The sequence below is a fragment of the Ammospiza caudacuta genome, chromosome 6 (assembly GCF_027887145.1).
Source record: "Ammospiza caudacuta isolate bAmmCau1 chromosome 6, bAmmCau1.pri, whole genome shotgun sequence".
NCBI classification, from domain to species: domain Eukaryota; kingdom Metazoa; phylum Chordata; class Aves; order Passeriformes; family Passerellidae; genus Ammospiza; species Ammospiza caudacuta.
This window is the reverse complement of record NC_080598.1, coordinates 27,945,743-27,957,231: the sequence shown is the minus strand read 5'-3', so window position 1 is coordinate 27,957,231 and position 11,489 is coordinate 27,945,743. Positions and strand designations below refer to the sequence as shown.

Below are 11,489 nucleotides of genomic sequence, written 5' to 3'. Positions count from 1 at the left end.
AGAGAGCATATGATGGCCCAAAGGGCCTTCTGGCAGCTGTTGCTCCAGCCCTCACCTGGGGGGCTGTGGTGGGCACAGGGGCACGCTGGCTCACAGGCGCCCATCCTCGTAGAACTCCAGCAGGTCCAGCCCATCGCGCTTGCTTTTGCGGGCTCTGCGCAGCTCCGCCGGCCGCACCGGGGCCGCCCGTGTCCTGAAGCTAGGCTGCTTGGGCTTGATGCCGTAATCTGCAGGTGCAGGAGAGGCTGGGCTCAGCTCCGGGACACCCACCCACCTGGAGGGGTGAGTGCATGGACAGGGGCTTCAGAGGGGCAAGGAGAGCACTGTACCATCCACCAGGCCGAAGTGCTTCTGTGGAAGCTCCAGGGGAGCAGAGAAATCCTCAGGAACTGAGTAGCTGTTCCTACAGAGGAAAACAAGGGCCAGGAGTGAGCCCAGGTCCTACACCACTTAGCCAGGCTGGCACAAGAGCTCCCACGTGCTGCATCTTCCAACCAGTCTGGCCAGCTCTTGAGGCCTGGTGCCACAAGTCCCAGCCCACGTCAGGGGCCCTGGAGGTACTGGGGCAGGGAGCAGGGAAGTGCCATCACCTCTGGTGCATAGGCTGTGGGAGGGCAGCCCCCAGCAGCAGAGCGAGGAGCAGCAGGCAGCACACCATGGTGCACACTGACCGGTTCCACTGGTTCCACAGCAAGGTCACAGAGGAGCCACCGTGGTTGCCCAGGACACCTGCTAGGTGGGGCAGGGGACTTGGCCCCTCCCAGCTACTGCTGCTCTCCCTTCCTACCTTCCCCTTCAGGTCCTGGGCTGCCTCTGCCTGGGCCCTGCCAGCTGCTGAGCCTTCATTGTTCTGGTGTGTGTCCCTCCATATAGTCAGAGCTCCAGGGCTGTCTCTGTCCCTCAGCACCTGCTTGTGCCTTCCTCTCAAAACCTCCAAAAGCAGACCCTTGCATCTCATCTCAGTACCACTCTGTCCCAGGAGACACTTCAACATCTTCCTCTGCTATAAGACTGAGCAAAGGGAGCACAGTTCCTTGGTCATGGCTTTTCTGTGGTGCTGTTACCATGTTGCAGGGCCTTGCCAGCTGAGGTGGCAACACACCCCTCACACTGGCAAAGTCCTGTTGTCCCCAGCTGTGGTGACCTCTGAGGGATGTGTGTGGGACTACATTTCCAGTGCTGGATGCTGAGGCAAGAAGGCTGTGACCTCTGCAGCCTGAGAATCCCTCAGGGATGGTTCAGGTAGAAATGCTCCTGATACCCACTTGGGACAGACTATCTACCCAGACAGCTGACTGTGGGTCAGTCCAGTGCCACCAGCTGACTAACCCTTTGTCCTGGCCCAGGGAGCCTCCACAGAAGCTCACTGTGCAGACTAGTGCCTCAACTGTCCCCCCATTAGAAGAGACACAGGCCTGTCCTAGGCCCTTTAAATGCAACACAGCAGATGTGCTGAATTAATCACTTCTCGTCTGCCCTTGGCCAAGCCCCCAAGCCCTGGCTGGCAGCCATTCTGCAAACCCTTTTAACACACATTAGGTGCTAGGAAAGCAGCCTGCACACTGCAGCTCTGTGTACCCCCGGGGAACCCCAGGACTCTGGGGACTGAGGCAGGCACTGGGAATTAGAGAGGCTGTAGTCATCAGCTGAGCAACATGTGGGCCCTGACTGACACAGGCCAGAGCAAAAGCATCTAAGGGACAGAGTATCCCAGGGTAGACAACTGCAAAAGCTGCTGTTTCTGACAGACAGACCTGCTGGCACCCAGAGACAAGGGATCCCATGCAAAGAGGCAGAGGCTCTTCAGCTCAGTTCTCTCCATTCAGTCAGTTTATTTGACAGACAAGTCTGCTCCAAGCAGATGGGCCAGGCATGGCCAACACAAGCAGGTTGTGGGTCAACCTCAGCGCCATGACATGTGAGACAGTGCTCTCCCAAAATCCACTACGCTGCCTGGCTTTGTTATAGCGCAGCTATACAAAAGAAGAAAAATCAAGTGCTTCAAAAAAGAAGTTTCCCCATCACCATCACTGCAGCCACAGAATGGTCCAGAGAAATAGGTGGCCAGGGTCTCCCCACACATTCAGTGTCCATCATTCACTCCTTGATCTGTTAAAAAATTGCATACAACCCCCTCCCTGCTCTGCAGAACAGGAACTTCTCATTTATGATTTAACTGAAAATTAGACATTATCAACATCCCTCCCCCAAACTGCTTGCCCTCCTTAGGAATGTCCAGCCATGATTTTAGCAGAGAGTAATCATCTTCTTTTCTTATCAGCCCCAGTTATAGAAATAGATTTTCTGCCAAGCAGGCAAGTAATCCATCAGCGGCCCTGAAACAAGAGAACAGAGGGATCATACATGTAGAAAGGCAACAATTTAAAGTGGTGTGTCTATGGGGTATATCCCCCACTTCTCATTATAATCCAAACAACTCCAAATCTCCACTTACACAACTCAGATGAACCCAAGAATTCTATTCTGCCAAGATGTAAGGCAGCACTGCAATGTGGTGCCCGAGATCAGAGCAGGACCAAGAGGGGTGTGAAACATGGTCAGCACAGCCATGGTGTGGGACAACAACCATTCCCTCAGAGCTGACATGTTCAAACTGCAGCAGGAAAGGGGGTTTGCAATGTGCAAGGGGAAAACCCACATGCAGAGAGTCAGGAGAACACTGCTGTGACAGGGAAGAAGGAAGATAACGCAGCGATGGTGAGCAGGTGCAAACACAGAAGCATCTGCTGTAGAGTGAAAATGCTTACGTTGCACAGGGCTTAATGCAGGTTCCAAAGCCTCTCTGAAATCACTAACTGGAGGAAGTGGCTCCTGAGCTAGCCAGCTTTGTGACCTCCCCAAAGAAAGGGCAATCCCATGATGCCAGGCTGATGTAATGTCATATCACTGCCATGAATCACTCCACAAAAGGATTAACATCATCAGGGGAAGAGTGGAGGGAAATGAAATGCTGGCCTATAATAAAGGGATTCTCTGGTGAAGAACTAGAACACAGACCTGGTTTGGCCCTTTGATTTACAGTCAGTTTCTGCCTGGTTCAATACTTCCAGGCACCCATTTACCCCTCATGTCCACACTGTAGACTAGGGATCAAGGAAAAGACCTCAGAACAGGGCTGCAAAGCTGGGGCTCTGGTGTACCAGCTGAGGTACAGAAAGGATGCCCAGGAGAACAGGCTTAGGTGGCAGACACTGAGCTCTGCAGCCTCAGGGCACACAGAGGTTTACTACTGTCATCAAGCCAGGAAGCAATTAATTTTTTCCTTCAGCATTTAAAAATTACTCAAGCATCAACAACTGCTCTAGTGCTAACCTCTCTAAGGACTTCCCAATTCCTTCCCCAGACTGGAAACCAATTGACAAATGTTCCCAACTGCCCTCATTTTTCTTCACCAGGCAGAAATGGGGATATAAATAAATAAATGGGGATGTAAGTGGGACCCACTTACGTGTGATGAAGCCAACTCCAGGCACATAATCAGCCAACAAGCGCAGAAGGAGGAGGATCCTGCCCCTAGAAAGGGAGAGAATATGAACAAGTCCAGCCAGACATCTCCTGCCCCAGCTGTTGAGCACACAAACAGCAATGGCAGCTGTTAGAAAAGGGCTCAGATTAACCTGGTCATAGGCACCCACACATCTTCAGATCTACGCACCCAGCCCCCTGACGCTATTTCAGTTAAAAGGGAAATGTTCTGCAAAAGCCCAGCCAGGGCCCCTTACTCTGAGTATCGGTCATAGAAAGGAGATCTCAGCAGGTAGTACAGCAGGAGGATCGTGCGTCGCCTCAGCTCCGCCCGCTCTCGCCTGTTCAGGTCTTTCAGATCACTCAGCAAACTCAGACTGGAAGAGGAGGGCAGAGAGCTAAGTCACAGCAAAAGCAGCCAGCAGGGAAAACAAAGGGGCTTCTAAAGCCCTCCACTCTCAGCTCCACGCAGAGCAGCCTGCACCAGCTCAGAACAGAGAGCACTGTAAGTGCTGTAAAAGATGTGTCACTCTCCAAGCTAAAGACCATCCCAGGTGCATATTTCTCTGCCCAGGACTGGGGAACAGGGAAGCGTGATGCCCAGCCACCACCAAAGCAGGCACCTAGAAAGACTCTTCATCAGACTGACCTCGAGATGTCCAGGACTGCTGAGAGGAGCCAGGGCTTCCATGATCTCTGGCCCCATACTCCTAGACTCAGTACTAGGAATACATAGTCAAGGAATGAAAAGATGAGAGATTCCTAACAAGAGGCACACAGAGAAGTGATCCCTTACATACCCATAAAATTCTGCCAAGTGCAGGCAAATACACCCTAAGGCAGGGCTGGGGGCCCCGGGGAAAAGGGCTGGAGGACTTGCACGCACAGCTCCAGTGGCTGAGGCCAGCCACCAAAGCCTAAGAACGGGAAGAGAGCCGAATCCCACGCCCCAGCAGAGCCGCGCAGGGAGCGGAGCTGGCGGGGCACTGCCCTGCACCCGGGCCGAGCCCACAGCACCCTCTGCTGGCACCGCCAGCGCCGGGAGCCCGCACGGAGAAGGGCAGGATACGGTGGAGCAGGGGGCGGGTAATGTAGATGGATTCTGCGATGGTTTCTTGGAGACCCAGAGGAGTGGGAGGCTGGTTGATCTCCTCCGTTCTTCGGCTCTGCGACTCCTCCCTCTGCTGGGGGGACCCCCAGTGCCGGGACTGCAGGGAGGGGGCTGAAAGAAGCAGCTCTGGTTACTGACACAAATAAAAGCTTTGTCCCAGCTGGAAACTACAGATCACATGACTGCTAGCTCACTCCACCTGGCCCTGGAGCCCTTCACCCCCGCCGCCCCCGCCGGTTGGATGGGGAGAAGAATCAGAAAAAGGTAAAACTCCTGCATTGACATAGAACAGTTTAATAATTGAAATAAAAATAATAACAATTTTAACAGTAATAAAAAGGAAGACAACAAAACCCAAGAAACACAAGTGATGTACAACCACTCACCATCCCCAGACTGATGCCCATCCCATTCCCAAACAGTGATTGGCCCCTCCCAGCCAATGCCCCCAGTTTATACAGTGGGCATGAGGTTCTATGGCATGGAAGATCCCTTTGGCCAGTTCAGGTCACCCATCCTGGCCATGCTCCCTCCCAGCTTTTTGCGCATCTCCTCACTAGCAAAACCCAGGAAGCTGAAAAGTCCTTGACTTAGAGTAACTGCTACTTCTCAACAAGCTACCGTATCAGTTATAACAATGTTATCAACATTAGTCTCAAACTAAACCCAAAACTCAGCATCATACCAGTTAGCAGGAAAAAAACGAATTCTATCCCAGCCAAAACTAGGACACCTTCCTATCATGTTTCCTTGCTTTCTGCACAGTGAAGGCGTGAAAGGGGAAAGCTTCAAGAGGTACCTGTAAGAACCGTGCTCCTCACTTGGGAAAACATAATTTAGTGCTAGCCTTGCAGCATGTCTCTGGTTGCTTTGATACACTCACCTATCCACAGTGGGCCCAGATACGAGGTCCTTTGAGTGGCATTTATATGTCCCAATACAAGGTTCTACCCTCTACTGCTCACACCCATGCCATCCATGAAGGCACAGAGCAGGAACAGCTCAGGCTGAAAAACAGGCTCAGTCACTTACTGCTCTGTAGAGAGCGCACAACACGGCTGGAACGCCTGCCAACATAGGTCTGATCCTTCCCTGAGGAGTTGTCTTCCATGCCTGCAGAAGAAAACAGCCACAGGGGTCAGGCTTCAAAGCAATACGCTGCACACCTCAGAGCTGCCACCAAGAAGAGCAGATTGAAAGGCTGATTTAGTGCAAACTGGACAATTCTGCAGGGGCTAACAGTAGGCAGAGGGTGAAAAGGTAAATCTGCCTGACATTGCCCAGGTCTCAGGCCTCTTTCCTCATCACTAGACCAGGGCACATACAGCCTGACTCATGGTTCAGCCAGCAATTCACAGCTTGGACTTCTCCATCCCCTCCTTCCAGGATGGTCCAGATATTGGACAACCCTGCCACTAAGCTAACTCATCCTCTGCAAAGGGTGGAAAGTTGAAACACAGCTCAGCCTTGAATATAGACACCTTATGTTTCCATGTGCTGCACAAGCCACTGCTCTCATGAGTAATTCTAGCAGGACAAGACATGTGGCTCAGCAAGGCACCAAGCCAATGATGACAACACCATGGGCTCACCTTGAGGGTGGAGAGGCTGTTGCTTCTCCCTGTTCAGTGGCACAATGGGAGGAGACATCTGGATGCCAGCTTTGTACCACAGCAGGAGCAGGAGCCGAAGGATGGCTCTGTGAACAGACATGTGGAAGTATTCAATACCAGACTATGGAGCTGGGTTCCTGTTACACTGGAGAGATGGCTTCCACAGAAGAGGGAAACACTCGGGTCTCCTCAGAGCAAATGGCAAGGTGAGAGGTGGAAGTGCTCCCTTCTGTGGCACAGAGTCCAGTACACCGTGGGGCTCCAAATTCCCCCAGCCTCAGGGACTGGCAGCTCAGTCCTGTGTGGGATTTTTTCCAGGGTACTACGGAGTGCCCTCCAGGTCCCCTTTCCGAGCGCACACTGCCCCTTCCCCTCTGCCCACAGCACTTACTTAGCCAGCTGGATGAGGACAATGATGGTCCACCGGCCCATCTCCCCCCACACCCTGGCTGTCCCCATCTCTGCAAAGACCTCCACGCATTCTAGTACACTCAGCCAGGTCAGCAGCTTCTGCTGGGGCAGCGACTGCAAAACACAGAGGGGAGGAAGGGGACAGGATGCAGGTTCTGCTCGGGAGTTAAAGAGGGCAGAAACACAGCCCAGTCTGGTGGGACCCTCAGAAATAAGCACCAGATGGCCTTGGAAGTCACAGCTCCAGAAAAAAACCAGCAATGTCTCCACTGTGGCTGGAGCCTACACACAAGCCCACTTATGTACGTCCAAGCAGGGACAGACTGCAACATCACAGTATCACATGGAGTTACCACTCCAAAAATAGGGAGAACATCACATCTGTGTTTTATATTGCCTCTACCCCAACTGACACAACAGAACAGCCTCCTGGGTTGTGGCACTGTGCCTGAGCTCCACAGCAAAACCCTCCCCTCCTCCTCATCCCAGAGCTGAGACACAAGACAACCTTCTCTCTGGACAGAGCTGATGAGGGAGTGTACTTGAAGCAGAGGGAAGGGAACCCAGAGTCCACAGCCACATCAGAGTGAATGCTGGCTGAACACAGCATCAGACTAGATTTCAGGCATGAACCCCAGGACAGGGGGTTCTCTTCCAGTCTAGGTCTCTGCTATCCATGTGGGAACTTACTACTGCTGTCAACCACAGGGTTTGATTCACTGAAAAGCATCAATTAAGACAATACAGCTGGAATTCTATTCAATTTTAACCAGGGACGCAAGTCTTGTACACTTCTGTTTGTTACACGCCTGATGCTCCATTCAGGGAGCTGTCAACACCCAAGCCACACACTGGACAGGTTTGTAATAGAAGAACCTTGTCTGGAAAAAAACAACCTCTTCCCCATTCCCCATAGGGTTTAGGAATGCTGGGAGCCAGCCTGGGGCTCATACAAGATAGACATAGCAGCAAGCCGCTTACATTTTTTTTACTCAATACAGTACCCTACGCAAAGGAAGAGTCTCACAGATGGAATCAAGAGCTTCTGTGCTCCAGAGCCACTGCTGTGTAAACAGCAACGGTTTATTCATCAACACCTCTACCTAGTTCAAGTTCTGAGCTTCTCAAAAAAGCCTGTGGAGCTTCTGGCGCAAGTCAGGGCCTGATTTCTGTGGTCCAGGGAGTGCTCTGGCCACGCCTCCAAGCCAGGAGCAAAGGGATAGGGCTGCTATTTTAGTTGCATTCAGAGGTTGCCTCTGGCTTCTCCATACCTGACCACAAAGAGAGGCCTTAGCAAAGACCTGTTAAGTTTCTACAGACACTCCCTGAAAGCTCCTGCAAGGAAGAAAGCATATGTCCCAAATCCTCCTCCCACACGCTACAACCTTACCACTGGCAGGCTTTCCTGCAGGTCCTTTCGGAGAATCCAGTCATTTAACAGCACTAGAAGGTTGGAGGCAGAGTACACTGGAAAAGGAAGAGAACAACGCAGAATGGATGCACAGGAAGCAAGCCAAACCGGCCCTGCTGTGTCTGTCCCCGACAGGGGATGAGGGAAGGAGGGTAGCAGGATATGCAGACTCCTCCCAGGAGCTCCCCGAGAATGCACAGCCAAGAGCAGGGCCGGGGAGCAAGACCCGCACGCACCCGGGCAAGGGCACAGCACCGGCCCCGACCCGCTGCCCACCTACCCAGCTCCGACAGCGCGTGCGAGTCCGAGAAGCGACCTGCGAAGGGAACAGAGCGGCTCCAGCGAGCGCCCGGGGCCGGGGGAGCTCCCGCTCCCCGCTGGGTCCCGGTGCCCGCGCCCCCCGGCCCAGACCCCGGCCGGAGGGACGAAGGCTCGCCCGCCCCCCGCTCCCGCACCTGGCAGCAGGTAGGAGAGCCCCCGCACGGTGCCCTCCAGCTGGGCCGTGGCGGCCGGGTGCCGCCTCACGTACTCCTGGTAGCGCTGGCACAGCAGGCGCAGCCGCCACACCGGGCCGGCTCCGCGGGCACGGGCCGAGGCCGCTGCCGCCGCCATGGTGCCGCCGCCGCGCTGCTTCCGGGGCCGCCCCCGCCGCGCCCCGCCCCGAGCAGCCGAGCCGGGCCGAGCGCCGAGCGGGCGATGGGCGGCGGGGCGGGGGTTTGAAGGAGCGGCGGCGGCCGGGCAGGTAAGGCGGGCTGGGGTGTCCCGAGCGGGGACGCAGTTGCCGCCGGGTGGGGAGCCGGGGTGCGCTCAGTTTTGGGGCGCCCCGGGAAGGAGTCGTTTCTGGAGCCTTGCGGCGGGCGGGGGTCTGCCCATGCGTGAGTCTGGCTCTCCGCGGCACGGCTGGGGCGGTGTGCGGGGTACCGGCCGCCCGTCGGGGGCTGCTCGGTGCAGCTGCCGGGGCTGGCTACGGCACCGGTAAAAAGTTCCCGGTGGCGCCCGGGAATGAGAGCGGGCGCTGGGAGCGGTGCTTGCCCCTTCGTCACCCGCCGGGGAGCGGCGTGCGGCGACCCCCGTCCCAGCCGGGGGCTCCCATGGACACCCGGGTCGCTGCTTGGCCGGCAGTGGGGAGCCTCGCTCCGCACCTGGCGAGGACTCTGCGTGGGGAAGGGTGAGGTGTGAGCGAGGAGGCAGGGACAGCCCCGCTCCGCTCGGGGCTGAACGGCCCGTGCCCACTCGCTGCCTGCGGAGCAGGGGAGGTGCTGCCCTGGAGACACGGAAAGGTCGGGGGACCTCGGGGACAGGGCTTTCATCCTCGTGTCCGTCCGTGACAGTGTCTGTCCCCGCCCGGGGCCGGGGGCACCGGAGCGGGGAGCAGAAGGGCGGTGGTCGGGTCGGGCCGTGCAGCGGGGGCTCTCCCGGAGCCCACGGGCGGCCCCGCAGCGCTCAGTGTTTGCCGCACTAGCACGGGTGTCCCCGTGGCAGGCGGCAGGAGCCGCGGGGCCCGCCTGCCTCCCGCCTGTTGCAGAAGTGGCTCCAGCCTGTGCCCGGTGCCGCGACCTTCCTCCCGCCGTGCCGTGCCCCGGCTCTGCCCCCCGCTCAGCCCAGGCTGCCGGCCAGCGCCCCTGCCCGAAGCCGGGCCTGGCTCCGCACGCTGCCCGGGGCAAAGATCGGCGGTGCCCGTGGGCGAGGAGGCGCATCGTGGCCTCTCGGGTGCGCACAGAGCTGGGCCGAGCCGCCCCTCCTTCCTCCTGTCCGGTTACCTCCGCACAATGGGCACAGTGTGTGCCTGCGGCTTCCTCGGCGGGAATTACAGTTGCATGGGCAGGCACTTTATCCTTCCTGATCGCTCCTCTTCCCCCGAGGGTTTGTTTTCCAGCAGGCTGAGTTCAAAAAGGGCACGAGATACCGCTGGCAAGCATTCTGGCGCTAAACAAACCTTTTTAGTCAGAATCACATGGATTAGACCCAACTTTCCTTTCACATGCAGTGCTACCTGCGAGTTTCTCTGAATTTCACGGTGGCTGGGCTGCTACTGTAAGTGCGAAGGCGGGTGAGATAGCACCTGAAGCCTGTGACAGAGGTTTCCAGCACAGCCTACTGGGGTAGGTGTGTGCTGCTGGTGACTCTAGGGGCATATCCAGTGCAGACTGCCAGAGCTGCTCTCCTTCAAGAAGATGCTCTAGCTCTGCCAGACAGCAATCTGAGAGCTGGCTGCCTAGGAGACTGCCAAAGACACCTTGTCTTCAGCCAGAGGTGAAGCTTGATGCACAAAGTCCTTGGGCTACTCTGAACAGCACAGCTAGATTCTGCCCCTGAGTAAGGAGCATTTCGGTAGATGCTTCCTCTTCACCCCTTGCCCGCAGACTCTGTCCCACCAACTGTCATGTCCCCTTTTGTTCATCTCCTGCTTGCAGCAAGTGAGTTTGGAGGACAGTTTGAACAGCATCATGCTGCCTTTTTATGGTAAGTTGCAAGGGAGCACTGTAGGATGGGCAGCTTCTCAGAGCAGCAGCAAGTCCATGGACTGGGCAAGACTTAAATTGCCTTGGCTTATGGTGCCCACGGTGTGTGTGGCAGCAGGAGGTGAAAGGCTGGGTTGAGGGACAAATTTCTCTCTTGACTGTGCCCAGTATGATCTGGGAGCAACTCTCCTTACTGCTCACTGCCAGTCTGGGTGCTGAGGGCTTGTGCTTACTGGAAATCCACCAGCTGTAAACGAGGCCAAATAGTTCCAATGCTGTGATGATGAGGGGTGCAGGCTCAGCACTAACGGTAAGAAAAGAAGCAAACCAAAAAAAAAAAGCAAATGTTCTGCCAGCCCATCTGTGGGTACAGTGCTGAAGTCCAGCTTGCTTGGCTGCCAGTGTCTTGCTGTTTGCTCAGATCCATGAGACCATGCCATTTCTGGGAAACCTGACTCCAGGCACAGCACTGCCACGGGTATGAGGCAGCTCATCCTAAGTAAGCCTCAAACACATCTCTCAGAGTGCTGGGGTGAGGATGTTTTTGTACTGGGTTGGAGCTGGGGAGCAGGATGTGGGAGGACACACTCAGTATACTGATGCTTGGCTGTGTCTTGGGAGATGGGTATTTGGGGTGGGAAGTGGATATTCTCCCCAACCTTGTCTTCCTGCTGACCCTCCCCTGCCAGAAGGGAAGTGGTCTAGCAGTGTGAGATTGGGGATGTGGGTCTTGTTGGCTGTGGTTGAAAGCGAGCAGTTGTGATGAAGAATGAGATGGCCTTTCTGGCCCTGCCTCTTTAGGGCATGCCTTCCTGCCCTCCTCAGCTCTCACACCATGCTCTGGCTGTGTATTTTCTTTGCTTCTGGATGAGCTCAGCCAATACTTTGGGATAGATAGGGATAAATTATTACTTGCTCCAAATAACCTGTAGATGGAGGCATGTCCAGGGAGTATTTTAGTCCCTTTTACATGAACCTTGCCTAGAATGGAAGGC

The 11,489-nt window shown here is 55.6% G+C and overlaps 3 protein-coding genes across 3 annotated transcripts in view; 1 reads left to right on the top strand and 2 right to left on the bottom strand.

Annotated features, from left to right (window-relative positions):
• Window positions 1-90: 90 nt before the first annotated feature.
• On the bottom strand, window positions 91-658 carry FREY1 (Frey regulator of sperm-oocyte fusion 1). The gene is made up of 3 exons (XM_058807856.1): window positions 591-658; window positions 330-403; window positions 91-227 (listed from the first exon to the last, which is right to left on the bottom strand). The coding sequence occupies exons 1-3, from the start codon at window positions 656-658 to the stop codon at window positions 91-93; spliced, it is 279 nt and encodes a 92-aa protein (XP_058663839.1).
• Window positions 659-1,821: 1,163 nt separating this feature from the next.
• PEX16 (peroxisomal biogenesis factor 16) lies at window positions 1,822-8,646 on the bottom strand. Its single transcript, XM_058806320.1, has 11 exons — window positions 8,488-8,646; window positions 8,313-8,348; window positions 8,012-8,088; window positions 6,602-6,735; window positions 6,190-6,296; window positions 5,630-5,710; window positions 4,556-4,708; window positions 4,136-4,208; window positions 3,744-3,863; window positions 3,470-3,534; window positions 1,822-2,336 (listed from the first exon to the last, which is right to left on the bottom strand). The coding sequence occupies exons 1-11, from the start codon at window positions 8,642-8,644 to the stop codon at window positions 2,278-2,280; spliced, it is 1,062 nt and encodes a 353-aa protein (XP_058662303.1). The 5' UTR covers window positions 8,645-8,646; the 3' UTR covers window positions 1,822-2,277.
• LARGE2 (LARGE xylosyl- and glucuronyltransferase 2) overlaps window positions 8,309-11,489 on the top strand; it is a 23,898-nt gene continuing 20,717 nt past the window's right edge. The window contains exon 1 of the mRNA XM_058806319.1: window positions 8,309-8,497. The gene's annotated coding sequence lies outside the window, so the exon portion shown is untranslated. The remainder of the gene's footprint in view (window positions 8,498-11,489) is intronic.

Bases quoted from the DNA above. Each gene is read 5' to 3' on its own strand.
- FREY1 (XM_058807856.1), bottom strand. From the start codon at position 658: ATGGTGTGCTGCCTGCTGCTCCTCGCTCTGCTGCTGGGGGCTGCCCTC. The intron at 404-590 runs GTGATGGCACTT...TTTCCTCTGTAG, and splicing joins CCACAGCCTATGCACCAGAG to GAACAGCTACTCAGTTCCTG. The intron at 228-329 runs GTACAGTGCTCT...CTGCACCTGCAG, and splicing joins GCACTTCGGCCTGGTGGATG to ATTACGGCATCAAGCCCAAG.
- PEX16 (XM_058806320.1), bottom strand. From the start codon at position 8,644: ATGGCGGCGGCAGCGGCCTCGGCCCGTGCCCGCGGAGCCGGCCCGGTG. The intron at 6,297-6,601 runs GTAAGTGCTGTG...GTCTGTTCACAG, and splicing joins GTCCTCATCCAGCTGGCTAA to AGCCATCCTTCGGCTCCTGC. The intron at 4,709-5,629 runs GTAAGTGACTGA...TGCTTCTTTCAG, and splicing joins TGTGCGCTCTCTACAGAGCA to CCCCCTCCCTGCAGTCCCGG.